Here is a 20,369-nt window from a genome sequence, read left to right on the forward strand (position 1 = left end):
CACTTGGTAATCAGAGGTGATACGGTCAACCACAAGGCTGTCAAACAGACTTTCAAAACCTCATAAGATAGTGGAGTACAGTGCAACCTCTGTTGGAACGCAGGCATTTCTTGGCCCAAAGGAGTACATTTCTCATGGAAAAAACAAGGCATTGAGCGGAAAGAACTGGCTTTCTGCCTAAATGAGGGCAGCCAGCCGGGAGGCCTGCGGGGCATCGCGCCCTAGGGGACCGCGCCCTGCTGCCTGCGGGTGCGCGCTCAGGAGGTGATGGGCAGGCCAGACAGCTCCCGAGAGACTCTCAGAGGGTCTCGGAGACTGAGGGGTAGCCCTGGCTGTTGGAGAGGAGGGAGAAGTCACTCAGACAAGGGCCTCAGCTCCAAGTTTCACTGTTATCAAAGAAAATACTTCAGACGACAAGAGTCTTCCTATTTCATTTTCCATTAAAACGTTCGCAAGGCTTTTTAATTGCTTGCAAATGCATTTTCTCTGTACGATTATGGAATCCTTGTCGCCTGTCGGCTGTGAGGCTGAAACAGAATACAGATCCTTGCTAGGCTTTTGACAAACAGCTCGCAGGGCGGGGGTAGGGTCGGGCAGGAGGAAAGAGAAAAGAAAAGGGAAGGAAAGGGAAATTTTAAAAAATCAGTGACAGTCCTTAAACTGAAATGACTCGAGAGGCTGACAGAAATGTCAATTTCCCTACATTCTGCAAAGCCATCTCTTTAAAAAAAAAAAATGTCCTGCCTTTTCTCCTCTGCAACTGCGAAACTGGTGAGGTAAGGGGAGAGGAAAGAGTCAAGAGTCGCTAGGGACTTTCAAAAAAAAAAAAAAAAAACCAGAAAGAGAAGCATGGAACTTTCTAGAAAGAGGTGGGATAGGATGAAGGGACCAGGAAGAAACAGAGGTCCATATAAATGAGTCAAGAGATGGAAATCCCTGTAAATGAGTCAAGAGACAGAGGTCCATGTAAATGAGTCATTTAGAACACTTTCTGAACTTTCTGGAGCACCTTCTTTTTCCAACTTTCCAGTGGTGGAAAAGGGAACCCAGCAAGGGGTGTGTGTTCACCCACTGAAGGAATGCTCTGTTCAAGCCCACTGCAAGAAGTTCCAGGTCATGAAACTGCTGAGTGATTGAAAGTTAGGGTAAGAGAGAGAGGTGGAGGGGAGGGAGAGGAAGAGGGAGAAGGAGGGAGAGAGGGAGAGAGAGAGAGAGGGGGGGGGGGAGTGTCAAAGCCCTGAGTAGAATCTATTCAGGAAGAGTTCCTCAAAGGACTGGGGCTCTTAGCAGAAATTGGAAGGGTGTCTATGGGCAGACACAGTAAAAACAAGCCCAAGATAGGGCATTGAGGTCTTTCAGCTGGTCTGTTCTCCAAGAGCATCACAGCTGAAGTGCAGTAGCTTTCAAACATATACTCCTTGTTAGTACTTGTGTAATGGACATCTCTACCATTGAGTGCTCTGCTGCTCTGTGTGACAAGCATCATCTATCCTTTGGAGTGTTCAGTATTCCACTGTTGCCCTGAACAAGAACAACTTAGAAGCCAGGGACTCCGTGGCAATGGAAAATTTCTCTTATTGTACAAGTTCATGCCCAGGTTGTGGAGCTGCATATGCCAGGTAGGGCAGAAAAAACTGAATTCCATTCTTAGACAATGTTAAGGCATGACGTGAGTGGGTCAATCTTCTCTCTGCTTTTCTCCAAAAAAATAAAAGAAGAGAGAAAGGAAAGAATATGGAGTGAGAGTGGTCAAATGGAGAGAGAGGGGGATCAAGTGAGAAAAAAGGAAGATACAGTTATTAATTCCTATTGGCAAATGTGTCTAAATCGGTGTTGGGAAAGGGGGGGGGGAGAAGGGATTGTCAAATAGAAGCTAGTGCTGTGGCTCTGTAGGAGACAGTATACCTAGTATAGATCCTGAGTTTGATTCCAAGACGCACGCGCACACACACACACACACACATACACACACACACACACACACACACACACAGAGAGAGAGAGAGAGAGAGAGAGAGAGAGAGAATCATGTTGAATAATTGCAATTATTTTAATGCAACCCAAGCAAATTGGTAAGAGGAAGCCCCAAGTAGAAAAGGGGTGGGGGGGAGACGGAGCAGGAAGTTGAAGAAATACTTATTAAGGTTAGGGAAAAGACCTGAGATGACTGGCTGCTAACTGTTTGCCAATCTCAAACTGACAGGAGGTACATATCCTTTCAGTGAAAACACTTGAAAATAGACCCAAAGTGAGACAAACTGCATGGTAGCCACCTAGAAACTCAGGATAAGGGAAACGCAACTTCCTACACCGTTCTTCCAGCTCTGAATCTTAACCAGGGCTGTGATGACATAGTACAAACAAACAGTAGCAACAAAACAAAAAACTTCCTTGGAAGATTCCTCAAGTGATTTTTTTTGTAGGGCAATCCCTTCTGTGATGTAAAAGAGGAAGAAAAGCATGGCTGTTAGCAGAGACATCTCCTACTCTGGAAGTTCCAGCTAGCAACGTTGCCTCATGCTCCTGTGAGTTATTTTGAGTAGGTATACACTGGCCAAGCCTCTAGTTGAGACCAGGGCACACACCACCAGTTTCCCCTTCGAAGGGGCCCCAGGCAGCCTGTCACCATAAATCCAGCATGCTGTGGCCAGTTAATTCAATTACAACACCCCCTGGAGAATGTGTAGTCAATCACTCCCCGAGAATAGGAGAAAACAGAAAAAGAGGAATTAACTTTGCTGAAAAGCCTAGTCTTTGGGTCAAGCAAGATGTCACTTATTAATTGCTTAAGACTATTAATTGGAAGAGTGGGGGGACAGGCGGGGGAGATGTCTGGCAGAAACAAATCCAGAGGCTGCACGTCACACACAGAAGGCATCAAACACACCTGCCTCTATGGATTTATTTATTAAAGGGGCACACTAAGCAACCTCAAAGCAGATGGAAGGTAATACTGACCATTTAGTGCATATGGCACAGATGATTTCCCCAACCATCCATTCAGGATGAGACAGCTCTTTTTTTTTTTTTTTTTTTTTTTTTTTTTGTATTTACAGTAGATATAGGTGGGATGAAGCAGTTGACCAGCTGAAGTTCCCCTTTGTCTCAGATGTAAAGAATTGGAGATGGGCGGGACCATGTCCTAATGAAGCTTGATAGAGTAGATCCTATAGCAAAAAAGCATAGACATCCTTCGTGTTTTATCTCCCTTGGATGTATTCAAATGTTGCTCTTGCCCTATGATCTTTAGTTTCCTCCTAAGGCCAAGAGTGTTCATCAGCTAGCATAAAGAACCCCTGCGTATCCTATATCTGGGTAAAGTCCCTCAGAGAAGTGGCATGGGGATTGGGAAAGCAATGGAGAGATACAACTGCCAGCAATCCAGGAATGTCATGACGTAGTCAGAAGAGAAGAAGCAGCTAGAAGGCATCCTAGCGTAGATGCTCTAAGCTCCATTACCAAGAACATCATAAGACTCCATTTGAAGAGAGGGATTGTTTATGGCTGTTTCTGGAGATGGGAATGAAAATGTGGATCAAAGGTGCTCCACAGCAAGCCAAGGCAGCCAGGTGTCCTGAGCCTCCTGGGTGCACCCTCTCCTTGAAAGGTAGCTAAAACGAAAGAGCCCTTCACCTTACCTGAAGACAGGCATTCCTGACAGTTGAGAAGGTTGGAGACGGATGGGTTTTGCTTCTCTGAGAAGGTGCTGTCCTTCTCTGCGTGGCCGCAGACTCCTCATGAAGTTGACATTATGCACCAGGGAAAGTGTCTCCTCACTTACAAGATAGCTAGAAGGTTCTCCATATTCTTCTACTGGGAATGGAGTTGAACTTTCTCAGAGGCAAGATTTCTGAGATAAGGTCATAGAATCAGGATCCAGATCCCATGGGCTACCATGGTTGATCATATTATTGATGTCCACAGTGGAAAAGCTGTGAGAGCTGGGCTCAGAGATAGCAACAAAGACTAGTGCAAGCCTTTTGGGGCACAGTCTTTAAGCACCAAGAGTGATCCCTTTCCCCTCCTACTTAAAGATCAAGTCCTATATTCTTCCTTTTCATCTTCATTGGCCTCAACTGAAATGCCTCTGACTTCATTAGACTACATTGTAAAATTACAAGATGGTGGAGGCTAGTAGGGGAGAGATAAGTGGCTGCTGATCCTGTGTGGAAGTGAGGCATCTCTGATCTCCATTTCTGACAATGCATTTTAATTCTTGTCATGTGCTTTTGTCCATTTGTATAGAGAGCCAAAAGCTCTGAGTGACAGCCCCAGTTACCCTGCAAGAGCATGCCCTAATAAACCCTCCCAAACCCCCAACCAGGAAAAAAAAGCCACATGTCTGTTTGCCTGCGGCTTGTTATTAAGACACCTTCTCAGCTTAAACACTTAAAAGCTAACCAAATGAAATAGCAATTAAGACTGAATTACCCTGTCTATCTCTGAGATGAGCTATTGGGGCCAGACGGTAAGGTTTTTTTTTTTCCTTGTATAGGCAAGTTTGCTAATAAAACCTTGCAGAGCCTCCATCTTTTGAGCTTGTGGCCATGACACACACACACACACACACACACACACACACACACACACACACACACAGAGACCTTCAAAACACTAGATAATGAATGAAGTAAAATTCTAAAACTGTTGAAAACTTGAGAAATCTGCCATGAAAATAGATGTGTGTGTGTGTGTGTGTGTGTGTGTGTGTGTGTGTGTGTGTTGTCTTCCTCCAGTGCCCTCTTTGTAAAATGTAATATCTAAGTACTTAGGGGTTACTTAGTACCAGCTAAAGTACCAGCTTCCACTGTTGAATGGTCCACACTCTCTACCTTCAAAAAGAAAAAGAAAAAGAAAGGAAAGACAGAAAACAAACAAACAAAAAGCAAAACAAAGATCACTGCTTACAAGGAAGCAAAAAATGGAAACCGTGAGTGAGGAGGAACACAGGCAAGATGAGGGAGTGAAAGACTTAAGTGTTCGGTGTCCTCACGCATCTTTATTCTTTTGCGTTTTTCCAGTTGTCCCACTTCTTTGCGACAGAAACTTAGGACTGTCCATCATGCTTATTTATCTTTAAAAAACTGCTGAAAAAATGTTAGCCACCACCTGGTGTTGCCTTTTAAAAGGGAGAAAGCACCCAAATTCAATGTAAATATGAGAACAACAGTATTGTTTTTATTGGGAAGAAGGCAGACACCCCAACTGGGTAAGACTGATTCCAATGCCTGTGGAAAAAAATCGGCTTTCAGCATCCAGGGAGTGGAACCAATGGGAACAAATGCTCAGTCATGTAAAAGAAAGGTTTAATTAATATATATTTCTGTCTGCAACGTGCACATGTTGGGGGTAGATTTCTATCTTCACAATAAAAATGTGCAAATGCTCTCAGCAGAGATGAGTCCCCACCTCAGTCGGTATAGGAAAGTACGATAAAGGTTGTGGAAAATGGATAAAAATGTTGAAAGAACCTCCAGTTCCTTATTAGGCGAAGATACAATATTTATTCCTTGTCTCATGGGATAAATCTCTTCTGCCTATTGTCCTCCCAGTTCTCAGTGCTGATGCTTAATTTTCAAAACTTCTATATTACCAAGGGACCTACGACATCAGCCAAAGAAATTCTCAGCAAGTACAAAATCTGTTCCAGGGAGCTGCTTTTGTGCAGAGGGAAAATTTTGTTCCTACAGGTTTTTAAGTGGGTACGAGGCAAGGAGCTATCTGATCCGGGCAAAACCATTGCAATTTAGATCTCTTTCTACAGAACATTTTTTTCCTTTAAAAAAAAATTGGAAAATACAAGAAGTTTTGGATTTTTTTTTCCTGATTCTTTTTTTGGAGGGGGAAATTGCATCGTAAGCTTTTGGAGAAACCCAACATGTCAACTACCTTTCCCGGACTAGTCCACGATGCGGAGGTATTATTACTTTTTTTTTTGTGAGCGCGCGCGCGTGAGTGTGTGAGTGTGTGTGAGTGTATGAGTGTGTGGCGGCTGTGGTGGTGGCGGCGGTGGTGGCAGCTTCCCCTGCCTCTAATCTATATTGGACCGTTAAGTTTAATTATAATCTGGCTTTCGGGAGAAGTTAAGGAAGGGAAGGGGAGAAAGTTCGTTATGACATCTGTCGCCAGGGAGGGCAACTCTCCTCCACGTTAAGCGCCATTTGCCGTAATGAGAGAGAAACATAATCCTAACAATAAGGGAGGATGAGGAGAAATCTAGAGACACAGAAAGGATTCTCCGGAAAGCAAATAAAAAGGACTGATGTGGAGTGGTAGGGTGGAGGTGGGGGATGGGGAAGAAAACACTCCTTTTGAAAGGGGTTTATTCAAAGAATGGGACACAAGTGGCTACGGAAGCAAACAAGTTGAACAGTTTGCACAAACTGGAATTTTAATATATATGTGTATATATATATACATTTATAGATGTGGACGATGGTATTTTTTGAGCAGCCCAGGCTGAACACCTCAGCATGGCCAGGCAGCATTTTGGTGCTTGGGTCCGGCTGGAGCAGCGAGGTGTTCACTGGCGGTCTCTGCTTCTGGACTCTCCTAATTCCTGAAGCCCCCAGTCACCTGCGAACCTGACTTCAACACCTGGCTCCAGGCAAAAGTTGGGAAGGGAAAGGTGTGAGTGTGTGTGTGTGTGTGTGTGTGCGCGCGCGCGCGCGCGCGCGTGTGCGTGTACATGTGTGTATGTGTGTCGGTCTGTGTCTGTCTGTCTGACTGTTTGTCTGTGTGTGACTATGTGTGCATGTGTGATGTCGTCTGCACCTATATAGGGTGGGGGATTTCCCCCCACCCCGTTTTCTCCACTGTGAAGACGAGGCCGCCCACCCCCAGTTCAACTGGTAGCGAAGTCAGCTTAGTGAAAGCGCTCACTGAGCCCGGCAGTTCTCGGGAGCCCAGCTCGTGCCCTCTCCTTCTAGGAGAGAGAGCCAGGGAAAAGTCCCGACTCTGGGCGAGCCGCGCCTTGGTTGCAAAATGACAAACCTCAAGTTTTTCTGCTCTCCCCTTTCCCCCTCTTCCTTCCAGATACGTCACGACGGATCAAACAGCTACCGCTTGATGCAGCTTGGCTGTCTGGAGTCCGTAGCCAATTCCACGGTTGCCTATTCCTCCTCCTCTCCTTTAACTTACTCCACCACCGGCACCGAATTTGCGACCCCCTACTTCTCCACTAACCACCAGTACACCCCGCTCCACCACCAGTCCTTCCATTACGAGTTCCAGCACAGCCACCCGGCGGTCACTCCCGACGCCTACTCTCTGAACTCGCTCCACCACTCACAACAGTACTACCAGCAGATTCACCACGGGGAGCCCACCGACTTTATTAACCTGCACAATGCGCGGGCTCTCAAGTCCTCCTGCCTGGACGAGCAGAGGCGGGAGCTGGGCTGCCTCGATGCCTACCGCCGCCACGACCTGTCCCTCATGAGCCATGGCTCACAGTATGGAATGCACCCAGATCAAAGACTCCTGCCAGGGCCCAGCCTGGGGCTGGCCGCCGCGGGAGCCGACGACTTGCAGGTAAATAAGCGTGCAGCGGATTTGTCTGCGCCCTCCCTCCCCTCGCTCTCCCCCTCCCGCTCTCCTGCTAATGCTCCGGTTGTAAGTCTCTCTCTCTCTCTCTCTCTCTCTCTCTCTCTCTCTCTCTCTCTCTCTCTCTCTCTCTCTCTCTCTCTCTCTCTCACACACACACACACACACACACACACACAATCACACCCAACTTAGGGAAAGTCATCAAATTACAGGAGGACTGTGCCCACTTAGTTTCTCTCATTGAATCAATAGCTGCAGCCCTACCTGGGGCTACTCATCAGGCATCTTTTGTGAATCTACATTTCTGTCCCTGAGAGAATAGGTTTGTGGGGTCAATGGAGCTGGGTTTGAATAGAGGGGTCTCAGAGCAAGACTCCTAAAAGCTGACAACCAATCAATTGTATCCTCAGTTTCCATCATTTGCAGGGTCCCACTCTGAGATTTCCAGCTGTGGCCTAAACAGAACCTATAGGGGGAAATATCTATCGTGATGAGGAGGGGAGAGACGTTGTTTGTTCTCAGGAAATTGTCAGGGCAAGCGTGAGCAAAAGTTTCACAAACATATTAGACCGCTGTGTCAAGTAAGGAACCGCAAATAAAAGGCTCAATTAAATAATCTGCACAACGCAAGTCTCCGGGCATAGGTGTGTTTCTCTCTGCCTGAGCATACCCGAGCCCTTAGCCCAGCAAGATGCCGTGCCTCTTTATTCTTCCTCTTCAGATCATTCCATCTTACATAATATGCAACTCATTATACTGTCAAAAATGAGTAAATAATGGAAGCAAGACAAAGAGATGAATAGCGGGAAGGAGAAAGGGAAGGGAAGGAAGGAGAGAGGGTAGAAACAAAGTGAGACCCTTCACAGACCATCACTTAATCAAGTCTCCTACTTTCTTTAAACGTTTTCCACTTTCACTGCCAACAACAGAATTTCTAATTAAGTGATTCCATTGTCTTAGGTATATTTCAAATCAATAAACCCACAAAAGCCAAGAGTCAAACTTAAGCTTCCTTCTAGGGGAAAGTACACTCTGCCTATGGTGAGTCCTTCCTTTTTCTGCCTGCACAAAACCTGCCATCTCCACGCTCTGCACAGGAGTGGGAAGCTATGCCAGGAGCACAACTTGGAGACCGAAGAGCCCCTCTTGTTGCGCACAGAATATCTTTCCCCCTGCTGTACCCCTGAGCAAGAGATTAATTTTAAATTAAAGTGAAATCTCTTACAGTTACAACAAAGAGCCAGAACCACAAGATTCATGCACAAGAAAAAAAGATTTCACTCCTTAAACCTTGACTTTCTACACTTATATTCACAAAATAATTTTATTCGCTTAGGGGCACTTTTTATATTTTTCACAAGGATCCCCTTCTGTCTCAGGAGGGGGGAAATCTGCCATTCAGTGCTTAGCTCAACTAAAACCTATTTACTCTTTTTAATAGCCACGTCTGCTGCTGATTTTTTTGTATCTGTACAAATTTTTTTTCTGTGCGAGGCACAAAGCTGGGCATTTTTCAAAAGAGAGGATTAGGACATTTGCAAGCACCAAACAAAGGCAGAATCCTATGCAAAAGGACACCGTAGTTTATCCAATTTTCGACTTAGTGCCATTCAACTGGTCTTTATGCAATGTCATCTGACCAAACAACATGTTTTACTTATGAAGGGGGAAAGGTTTGTTAAGTGGAGACCAAGATATGTTTCTTCTAATAAACATCTTAGCAGTGCGCCAGAGAGTGAGAGGAAACTAGTCAGCTTCCTTGGAGAGCTTGGTGCTCTTTACTTTTAACACATTAGATATCTTAAAAGTCTTTATTCCTACCTATTTCTTATATACTCATTATTTCTTTTATTTTTATTACTCATGTTGAAATAGTATTACTCATACCGAGGAAGGAAACACTAAAATATTAGATGGAAGAGTACGGTGTGCGATGTACGCATATATGGTCATAAAGACTTCTATATGTGTACATAAGCGCATGTATTGTAATATGTATGAATACTAAGACATGTTTATAAATCTATAAAGTTATTCTACTCTTGTAGACGTACTTGGCAGAATGAGAAAAGAAAAAAAAACCATAGCTACATTTAAAACAAGAAGTGAGGAGGGAGTGTGTGGGGGAAACCTGTCTCTCTCCTTTTATTTCTTCCTTTTTAAAACATTCATCAGCATATGCCTCATTTCAAATGCAACAAATGTAAATATACTTTTCCCTGCACAGAATTTTAAGTGAAAGTCCAATGGTTTGGAGGGCGGTCTAAGTCTGCCTAACAGATGCAAACGGTCTTGTGGCTTCAGTTCCATCTTTGAGTCTCCTAAAAAGATTTGCTATGGCCAACAAAGGAAACTGTCACACCTTTTCCCATCACCGCTTTAATTTATGCTCAGTCTTCAAGTTTTTTTTTCATATTGATTTGATAATCACTTTAAGGCAGAACATTTAAAATAAGAACGAGCTGGTGAGTAGGTTGAAAAGGGGGGTCTTACAGGCCTGCCTCAATATGGTGAAAATGGGGAGGCAAAAGGGAGCCAGGGCTGTAAAGGTTGTTTTGTAAAGTGGGTTTTTATTATGCACCGACTCTCTCCGCATTTACTTAACTCTTCACGGGCTGTTGGGTAGGTTAACACCCTTCAAGGCCTCTTTCACGTCCAATACCTCGTTTGTTTGTAAAGGAAAATGAGCTTTTAACACGTTTTGATTCTGAAGGGGGGAAAGACAGACACAGAGAGAAATTTTATTTTTCTTAATAAAGAATCAGCAAACCCTTTCCAGTTTTCCAGCTCAAATGCTCACTCAGCACCTTAGGAGCTTGAGCATCTATAGGTAGTGAACCTGAAGGTGTTTCCTCCATGAGGCCCATTTTGGATAGGATTATATGGTGTTCCTGCTTTGGGGAAAGACAGAATCCTTATAAGATGTTCCAATTCCTCCATGGGAAATACATCCTCTGACCCTCCAAAGAAACCCACAACCCTAGACTTGACACTAAAGCTATCATTTTCTTCACCCAGAAAGCAGTGAATGTGTCCTGCCTGTGTATATGCTGTGTTCCTTCTCTGGGACTCAAAGGACTTCACAGCCTCTTATGCCCAAAGGAAAATATTAAGCTCTCTGAAGTGTTATATTGGGGAGGGGTATAAAATGCATACCTTAAGATAAATAGAACTCTTAGACTGTAGGGGTTTTTTTCCCTTTAAATATTTTGCTTAAAATTCTGTTTGCCGTTAAGCTTGTCCCAGCTCAGTGGTGCTTTCAATGGTCTCATGAGATGGGGGGTCATGGATAGGGTAGTTTGAAATACTTAACCCGCATGGTTGTGCCTTTCATATCTGAATACTTGTATTTCTTTTTCTCTTGTGAAGGGGTCTGTGGAAGCCCAGTGTGGGATTGTTCTCAATGGCCAAGGGGGAGTGATAAGAAGAGGTGAGTAGGAACACCTTGACCCCAAACATTCCTCCCTAAGCTGTGTCTTTGTTTTGAAGATCTGGGGAGAGTTGTAAACATCAGATTCTTTGTCTGCTGATTAAGAGAAGAATTAGGTTAGTCAATTACTCCAGGTCCATACAGGCAAATCTACATTTAAAAAAAATCTCCTTTTCTTTTATTGACACTTTAGTACTGGATGAGCCCCAAGACTTCTAGGAGCTACCTGCTACTACTCACAGAATGATGACAGAATCAAAGTTAGGGAGACAATTACTGGGATTTAAAAAAAAAGTTTCACACTTCTTTCCCTTCACCAATACCACATCCTGGAGCAGGATTTCTGGTTTCTTTTAGACCTAATGTGCCAGCCACAGCCTCAGTGTTTGGGGTGATGGTGTTAGCTATGGGCCTTGAGGGATTCTGTGAAAGGCTATATCATTGAGGCTTTCCAGGAGGCTAATGAGTCACCAATATTGTAGCTGCCTTATTTTTTTTGAAGCGTCCATAACATTTCTTTCTTTAAAGGAGGGTGGGAGGAGGAGGTAGTGTTAAGTGTACTGGGTAAAGCTTTCTTGTTCCCATCTGTTGAGGAAAACATCTGAATCCAGACTTACCCATGGCATTGGAAAGGGGGGTGAGGCGAGAGAAGAGAGCTGTTGCATTCAGCTGAGGCACTGAAGGGGGCTGTATCTCAGATGTTCCATTTTGACAAAAGGTTTTGAACTATGACATTCACAGGGCCTCAAGGCAGTGCAGATTTTGCTGGCTTCCCTGCTTAACTGTACCCAGAGCCTCTGAAGTTTATTTTCCTAGCATGCCCAGTAACCCGAGGAACACATGAGGCAAGAGGGACCAGCTGTTATCCCAACTTCATACGAATTAATAAGACGTAGCCTATTCACCAAGACTAATTCCTGCTTCAGGGCCACAGTTGTCTCTAGTAACCAAACCGCTAAACTTCTGATGGTACCAAATAATCGTCCCTTAGTCTGTCTTTTCTTTCAAAGTTAGTGGGATGATTTGCGTGTGTGTGTGTGTGTGTGTGTGTGTGTGTGTGTGTGTGTGTGTGTAATATACTCTTCGAAAATGATGGGCTATTTTGTATTTAAATGCAGATTTCATGACCCAGTATCCACTTGAATCACTAAGAGAGAAAACAAAGGATGTTTGGAACTTGGCTGTTCCAAATGTGTGGGCTTGCAAGTTACGTCAAATTTAGAAGAATTACTCGAATCTATTGTTTCACACTTTAGAGATTTCAAAGTTTTTTTTAGCATATGCATATTACTCCTTATAGGTATTTAAAGGGAATAATATTAAGCTTTCCAGCCAGGCTTGTGTTCAGCAGTATTGAAATAGTATAAGAGAGAGAGAGAGAGACAAGTTTCTAAATATTAAACTTAACTACCCATAACTTTTGGACAAGTAAAATAAAGACCGTGAAAGGGGGACTAGGTAAGTCTTTCTGAATGAGGTCTCTTGGGAAGGAAAAACACTAAAGGTGAGACCATGCGCTCAGGGCGCACAGGCACGGTGGTGCTGAAGGACAGCGCCACTAATTAGGGAAGAAAGCCGGTTGCCACCAGAGCCCAGCTTTCTGCCGCGGTTTGTACGTTCTGTTTCGCACTTGCTCAAGTACCTCTCCCAACGTTTGACTGTCGCGTCCAAATGACTGTAGCATAGCTGACAACAGGAGGAATTCCATGCTGAGCGCTGAAACTGTAGACGTCCTAAAATCAATAAAGTTCCAAGGGAGAGTAAGGAAACACCTCCCTTTCACCTGACCATCCAAATGGAGCTAAGCTTTGAGGTGCCTGAAAGATAGAAATGCACTCTTGCCTTATCACAACTACAGAAGTGAATTTCCTTGGGTGATGTTTGCTTGTTCTTGTACAATTCAGTACCTATTGTTTCACCTTTTAAAATCCTTCTCTTAGTTTGCTATTTTAAACCAAGAGTTGACTGTGGAGCAGAAAAATGTGGTTCCCAAAGGAAAAAAAAACTGGGACTTCAGAGTTACTCATCTCATCAACAAAATCTGTAGCCCCCACCTCTGAGTAATTCAGATCCACACCTGAGTATTTCCCTGTCTTTCTACACATCTTACAGGACAGGAGCAGTCTGGGCTCTGGAGAGAAGGGGGCGGGGAGGCTTGTGCTTGACTCTGCAGCTATTAGTGTTCATAATTTCCAAATGAATAGCAAGGACTTTATATTTTGTCAGCCCTGGCTATTCGCCTAATGTCAAAATACTTAGAAAACCCCTTTTCTTCATTGGCATGTTGCATATACCACAGAACTCCTAATATCAATAACTTGGGTCATCTCAGATTCATCAAAAATAGAACATTTAATTGTTAAGCTACCTTTTCCCTTCCCATCACTCCTGTTGTGGAAATGTCTGTTTCTTTTTCCAATCTACACTTTACAGACCAGTCTTTCTTGAAGCACACGTCTTTTTGTTCCCATTTTCTCTCTTTTATTAAATTCTTGGATATATTTACAGTCTTGATAGTAGTCAGCATCTACACAATTAGGAAAAATATATTCCACTCCCCAAGATGCTCCCTCTCAAGGTCTGCCTTAAGATAAAAAATACCTGCCTAGTGATCCTACCTGAGGTTGGTAGAAGAAAGCTAGTCTGGTTTACAGAAGGGTGGAAGGATAAGGAGTCTTCAGTCCCTAAATTGTAAAGAACAAAATGTCATTTCTCTGACTCACGTTGTTAAGTGTCAGTTACATTTTTTCCCCTTGTAAACGAAGTCCTGATGGCCAAAAGATAACGTGGACAGACCAGGGAGGCAGCAGTGAGGTAATTACCACCTAGATAAAATATTTGCGGCCGCCTCGGAGGCCCAGCTCCCTGCGCGCTCACTCCCGGTTAATGGTGTGCGCGATTTTGCCCGCAGCTCCGCCACTCCGACCATCAGAACCAATAATCTTTACTTTACCCTGCATTCGCGTATCGATAGCTTCTTTCGCCTCGGGCGTTGGCTTTGATATGTTAATATTTCTGAGTAACAAATTCTGCAGAGATCATATTAATGTTGTTCGTACAGAGTGGAGCTTTGCCTTCGTTGAATATTCAGACAGTAGGTTTCAAAAGGCATCTCTCTCCAAGAAACGAGCCTTCTATTTACAGGAGTCGTCTAGGTTTTTAATCATTAAAAGAAAGAAAGGAAGGGAGGAAGCAAAGAAGGAAGGAAGGGAGGAAGGAAGGAAAAGCCCACTCCCTTTTTCCTGGTGACTCTTCTGAGGTCTCTTCACGGCTCCTCCCTTTTGTCAGACACTGAGTCCCTTTTATTTATCTCTGAGTATTTAAAAACAAAATGTTGATGAGGACCACGATAATGAAACTAATCATGAGTGGATCCAGGGTAGAATCACTACATGGGGTTCACGTGGATAAGGGGTTCTAGCCTCCACACACGTGGTGTTGAAGATGAGAAGACTCAGACTTCTTGTGTGGGTGTGAAAAGGGACATTTTGGCCCTGATCTCTTTTGTGAAATCTGGTTGGCAAACTGGAGAGAGAGAGAGAGAGAGAGAGAGAGAGAGAGAGAGAGAGAGAGAGACTGGAGGTGGGGGGGGGATGAAAAAAGTGTAGAGGGGCAGCGCCCTTGTTTCGCTTTGTGATCATCTTCCTTGCAGCCCCAGGCTAATTTCCGAAGCTTAAATACCGCTGTAGCCTCTGGGCCACGCGGAGAGGGAACCCACCGGCCACTTGCAGTCAGGAGCGCTTTCCCGATTGCCCTTGGCTACACAAAATACAAACTACTTTGAATCAAAACATTTGGGGGGAATTAATATGACTTGAACTCTGCACGTTTTAAGGGAGCTGGAGTGTATCAGATCGCGGAGGTGACTGGTTAGCCAAGGCTGCGTTTATACCTCTGCGCAAACATTGTCCAATCTGATTTAATTCTTTTTAAAATAAGTCTTTCTCCAAATGCAGCTTCAACCGCCCTCCCTGTCTCCCAATAATGGATAGGACAGAACTGACACTTCTTGTTTTCTTGTGCTCCTCCTCGCAAGGGCATAGATATGCCTTGCTTTAGTTTTCTAGGACTCTCCACTCCTGGGTCGTGGTTGGACCTTGGAATCACAGAGTCGAGTCGTAGCTCCTTTTAGCAGCTTCCGGAAGGGGCAAAACAGAAAATGCATAGGTAGCGTAATATCATCTCCTTTCCTTTGTCAGCATCCCATCAGTTAGCACCTCTTGTAGTTAAGCTGTCTCAAATTCGTCTGGCTGGTTCTTCCACTCTTGCTTGATGAACTTAGAGCGAGCAGGTGGTACACTGGAAACTTCACGCGCCACCATTAACGCTAAAATGCACATACTTGAGACTTGAAATTCAATCTCTTTTCCTTGACCCCCAAAACGCGTGGACCAAAGCATCTAGAAGCATGGTCTGTTGGACAGCTTTTTCACGAGGAAGGAGGTGCGTTGCTTTTTATTTTATCATTTTATTTTGTTTTTATACTCTGGAAAATCACCACACCACTATCCAAAGTTCTTCATGCTTTGGGGACTCAGAATTAATCCCTGAGCACACACCAAGACACACTACGAGGCAGCAACTCTCTATAGCGTACCTAATTCCCTTTCTTTTGTTCTGCTGGGCAGTAGCGCTGTCTCTGGGAGGAAGCAGCAGCTACCTGCTGTAGCAACACCTGTAATAGCCCATCCCTCCTTCCGAACAGCACAATTCGCTGCTGACACACCATCAAAGGCCTGGGTGATGGAAACTAAGCCTCCCCGCCCCTCTTTGCTGTTTGACTACAATTAGTATCTGCTGTCATAGGGGGAGGGGAATCCCGTGAGCCAGGGCAGAGAGCTGGTAAAGGGAGAAAGGCTAAAGGGTGGTGACAGCAACAGCCCAGAAAGATCCTACCCCACCTATCGCACCTCGAGGAAATGAAACCGCAAAACAAACAGGCACAGGAAACTCTTGTAACCGCTTACACATTTTTAATGTGTCAAGGAAAAAAAAAAGAGCGATCACTGGAGATGAAGAAGGGGAGGAAAAAGTCCCTACCGTTTGTATTTCTTTCATTTGAATTGTAAACATCTGTTTGGCTGTAAGGCGAACAGAACATATTTCGCTCTTAAGATTTGGTCTAATTATGTCAACACCAACGTTTGGTGGAGTAGGGTAGTGGCTTTGAGAACTGGCGCGCTGGGGTCTAGGGAACTGAAACAGGCCGCGAAGTATTGATCACACCTGCAGAGGCGCTGTGGGGCTTCTTGGCACAGCTGGGTGTGTTCTTGGGGGTGGGTGGAGCCTCAGAAACTCCCTGGAGACAACCACTGCTGTTCACTGCTCTACATGCCTGAGGTGAGAAGAGACTTTTTTTTACTGGTTGGCTTTCCTCTAAGTTGCGGTGCAAACTCGGTAAAATGAGTATCCAGCATCATGGCGGTGGTCTTCTGATGTGGTAGCTGCTCAGCACAGAGTTGATATTGGTACCATTATTCAGCTTGCTGAGCATGCATCTGTCCACTTCCTGTAACACCTAACCAGTTAGAGGGGAGAAAGGAGTAGAATGGGTGTAAACACCTTCCATTTTTTGAATAGACAGATTTAAAAAAGAAAGAATTGTTCTCCATGCTGGTTCTTACTGGTTACCAGTGGTTTTTTTGTGGTTGTTGTTTTGTTTTATTTCACCAACCCTTGGTCTGAAGGCAGCAGGACAGATTCCCCCAGACTAACCGAGAGAAGGGCTGCCCCGGCCTTCTTCAGGCTATTCAGGATCTATCAGAGTATGAAGGACAGTCTAAACCCATGTCATTCTGTGCCAGGTGTGGTCCTAACTATGGGATTTGGGGATTTTTTTCCTGTTATTTTGCAAGAATTATATCTTTTATTAAAACAAGCAAACAAATTAGCAGCAGCAACAACAAGACCGAGGTCTTAGATGAGTGATCTTGAGATAATTCTTGGCTGCTTTACATAGTTATTCATTAGAATCTACAGATTTACAAGAAATAGGTCTCTCCAAATTTATGAGCACTGGCCTCCGTAGAAATATTGCTTCTCTATGTATTGTTTTCTCTATGTACATTGCTTGTCTATGGAAAGGAGAGAACTTCTAAACAGTTCTACATGACCTTTCTGACTCTGTCACTGAAGTCATCCCCAACTGGAACGCTGAACAGCAAAGGAGTATTACCCGACATCTGTAAGAGCTGAGGGGCCTCAGATGCACCATGAGAGCCTAGTTTGGGGAACACAGAATAACTACTGTGTTGCGATGGCTTGGCGAGGTCCATTTCTGGAGTTCTCATCATCACTGTAGGTAGTCTCCGTTTCCTTAGGTTCTGTCATGTCACTATCTTCCTTACCAATGCAAAACCCTGGTTATCATGACTTTATCTTTTCTCTGTGCTCCTGAAAAATAACCCACTGGGAAGAAAGAGATCAGGTTCCCTGAGTTGATGTAAACTCTACAAGCTGCCCAGTCTTTAGCCAGAATAAGAGAGTTCCCCAAGGCTCCAACGATACCACGTATCAAAGCAACAGAAATTCCCTTTAAAGATTCCGTGACACACAAAAAATAAAAGAGCCTAGGTTGATATATAATCCTGAATACAAAATAAATCCTTGAGGCAATTTGTGTGTGCATAAAGGATATTCATAATGTGCAGCCTGTTAACTTATCTAATACATGCCTATTTTAAGCATAAATCCTACCTAGATGGAGGACTGAAGCCACTCAAGACCTTCAGAGTTCACAGATGACTCGGTAGCCTACCCAAAGGATGCCCTGGCAACAACTTGCTTTCAATTAAGGCAAAGAGTGATAGAGTTTGAATGCCTTCAGAGGTCTTAGAGCATACAAAGGAAGCCTTACCTCCTAAGATCATAGGCCCATCATCTAGCAGGGTGGGATTTTGCCAGGGACTTTGCAGTGAATTAGCAAGCGGGAGTACGAAGCTACGGCCAATGATGCTCACCTGTGAGTCTCGAGGTCTGTTTTCTTCCGTAGGAGCTGTCTTAGGTTAGAGAATGGAGTGTGTTGCTTCTGCAGGAGTGCAAGGCTCAAGAAGCTCTGTAGAACTTGGAGATAAAAATCTCCTGCTCCAAGAACTCCATCATGGTAAAACTGCTTTGGTGATGCTATCCTTAACGGTTACCATTGCCCTGGACCTTAGTAGTAATGATGTAATGATTTAGCAATCATCGCACCAATAACATGAGTCATATTTAACACAAGCTCACACTGGTTCCTTCTTACAGTGTGTTTGCCTGTCAATGCTGACAATGCAGATTGAACTTTGATGCACAGATCTGACTGTATTGTCACTTACACAGACTGGAAATTTCTGGCAATGGGCAGGTGATTTTTTTTTTTTTTTTTTTTTTTTTTTTTAGTGTACATAGAGATTACTGACTTTAGCTGGTGGAATGGTTGAGGAAAGGAGGAAGGTAATTTGCAAACAGTTTTAAAACAGAAAAGCATGCACCAAAAGTATCTATCCATTCCGTATATGAGCGCAGTAGCATGGAATTGTGAACAAGGAGCAACTTCTTTTCTGAGATTTACTCCTGATTTGCAGGGGTCATTAATGTGTTCCTTGATTTAAAAATGTACAAGTTAACACCGTAGGGGAAGCTTATGTTTTTTTCTAGAATGCACTAACTTTGTCTGGAATTCCATTGGTACACAGAGACTCATTTTCTACCTAAATCCTAATTGGTACTGGGAGGGATATTTTCTGAGTAGCCTAAAATAAGTGGTAGATAAACACAGCTGTTGCCGTGCATACACCGGACGTTCACAATGCTGTACTCTTTAACTATCACTAATATATACATTTTTCCCTCCCAAGGTGGCACCTGTGTGGTCAACCCCACAGACTTGTTTTGCTCAGTTCCTGGTCGCTTGTCCCTTCTCAGTTCTACTTCCAAATACAAGGTGACCATTGCGGAGGTAAAGCGGCGTCTCTCGCCACCGGAGTGCCTCAATGCTTCCCTCCTGGGAGGCATTCTAAGGAGGTAAGCTGGAGCCCAGTCCTGCCACTGCGTCCCTGATAACTGTGCCAACATCATTCCTGGGTCCTCTGTCTTTTTTATCTTCTATCCACTGTGGTATCCCCCTATGAGGTCAAGCCTCATAATCTCTTCTACATGTTATATACCCAAACTTAATTTTTATGTGATTTTTGGACAGAGCAAAATCCAAGAATGGTGGTCGCTGCCTGAGAGAGAAACTGGATAGGCTTGGCCTAAACCTGCCAGCGGGAAGACGGAAAGCGGCCAATGTCACCCTCCTCACTTCTTTAGTGGAAGGTATGACATTCATGATCCTCTAGGAAATAATGAAACACTGGCTTCGGTCCTTCTCCGAGCCTTGGTTGATTTTACTGTAGTTCTGTTAAGGGTGATATTTAATGGTTGTAAGAGAACTTCATAATTTTTTTTTGAGAAGGATTAACTTTGTCTTGGTAGAAAATATAGCTAATTTGTGGGCTGCCAATGAACTTACTGATCTTGCTGATCATAGGAAAGAAGGAAGAAGGCAGTGGGAGATGCCTGGTACTTCTCCAAGTACTCCTCAGATAACAGCAGCAAAGACCTGGCCATGGTCTTCTCAGCTTATCATTAGCTTAGAGTATCCACTGTAACTGAACACAACATCTACAGGTAAACAACTTTGTGAGGTTGATCATGTTCCTGGGCCTGAAGGCACATTGCATCAACGATAGACACATTGACAGGGTCTCACTATGTGGCTCTAGCTCACCTGGAATTCACAGAGAACTTCCTGCATCTGACACCCAAAAGTGGGGATTAAAGGTTTGGGTCACCACACCCAGAAGCTTGTAGACATTCTTAAAGTATAATGCTGTTCATGCCTCTGGGGGGTAAACTGAGTCAGACAGAGTTTGAGATTGAAAAGTAGTACATACAAAGAGGTGGAAACGTACTACCAAGAATTCCGTTTCCTCTCAAAATTTTTTTTCTTTTCTTCTTCTGAAAGGACTAAGCAGCAAATTTTCATGAAGTTCTTTTCTAAGGAGCAGCTTTGTGAGATTTTGATACCAGAGGAAAAGTTTTTCAAAAGCCCAGAATACTATTGTTTTAAATATAAGTGGTGGAGGTCTTACTTTTCTTGCCAAGTGTTTTAAGAAACATACCTGTGAGACATTTGCTGCCTCCCTTAGCTTGTGTACTTGATGCTGTGGTGAATGAAAAACATAAGTTATCACATTGATTTTTCCAATATTGTGGTGTAAAGCATATATTTGTGTAACATCAGGAATTTCTGTGATCTTAGCAAGATATTGGACACACAACAGTAATCTAGCATAGGGGAGACTAGTAGGAGCCCAGCTTGGGCTACATAATAAACTCCAGTGTACCTTTGGTTACAGAGCAAAATATT

The 20,369-nt window shown here is 43.9% G+C and overlaps 1 protein-coding gene across 1 annotated transcript in view; it reads left to right on the top strand.

The window, feature by feature from the left end:
* Positions 1–6,984: 6,984 nt before the first annotated feature.
* The window catches only part of TFAP2D (transcription factor AP-2 delta), a gene marked incomplete at its 5' end in the record, with an annotated part of 57,480 nt that continues 44,095 nt past the window's right edge, over positions 6,985–20,369 (top strand). The window contains 4 exons of the mRNA XM_084753482.1: positions 6,985–7,533; positions 10,918–10,978; positions 18,814–18,979; positions 19,155–19,273. Of these exons, the coding sequence (XP_084609608.1) occupies positions 6,985–7,533; positions 10,918–10,978; positions 18,814–18,979; positions 19,155–19,273 (895 nt within the window). The remainder of the gene's footprint in view (positions 7,534–10,917; positions 10,979–18,813; positions 18,980–19,154; positions 19,274–20,369) is intronic.

This window comes from Acomys minous, assembly GCF_964271855.1.
Source record: "Acomys minous genome assembly, chromosome: 13".
NCBI lineage: Eukaryota > Metazoa > Chordata > Mammalia > Rodentia > Muridae > Acomys > Acomys minous.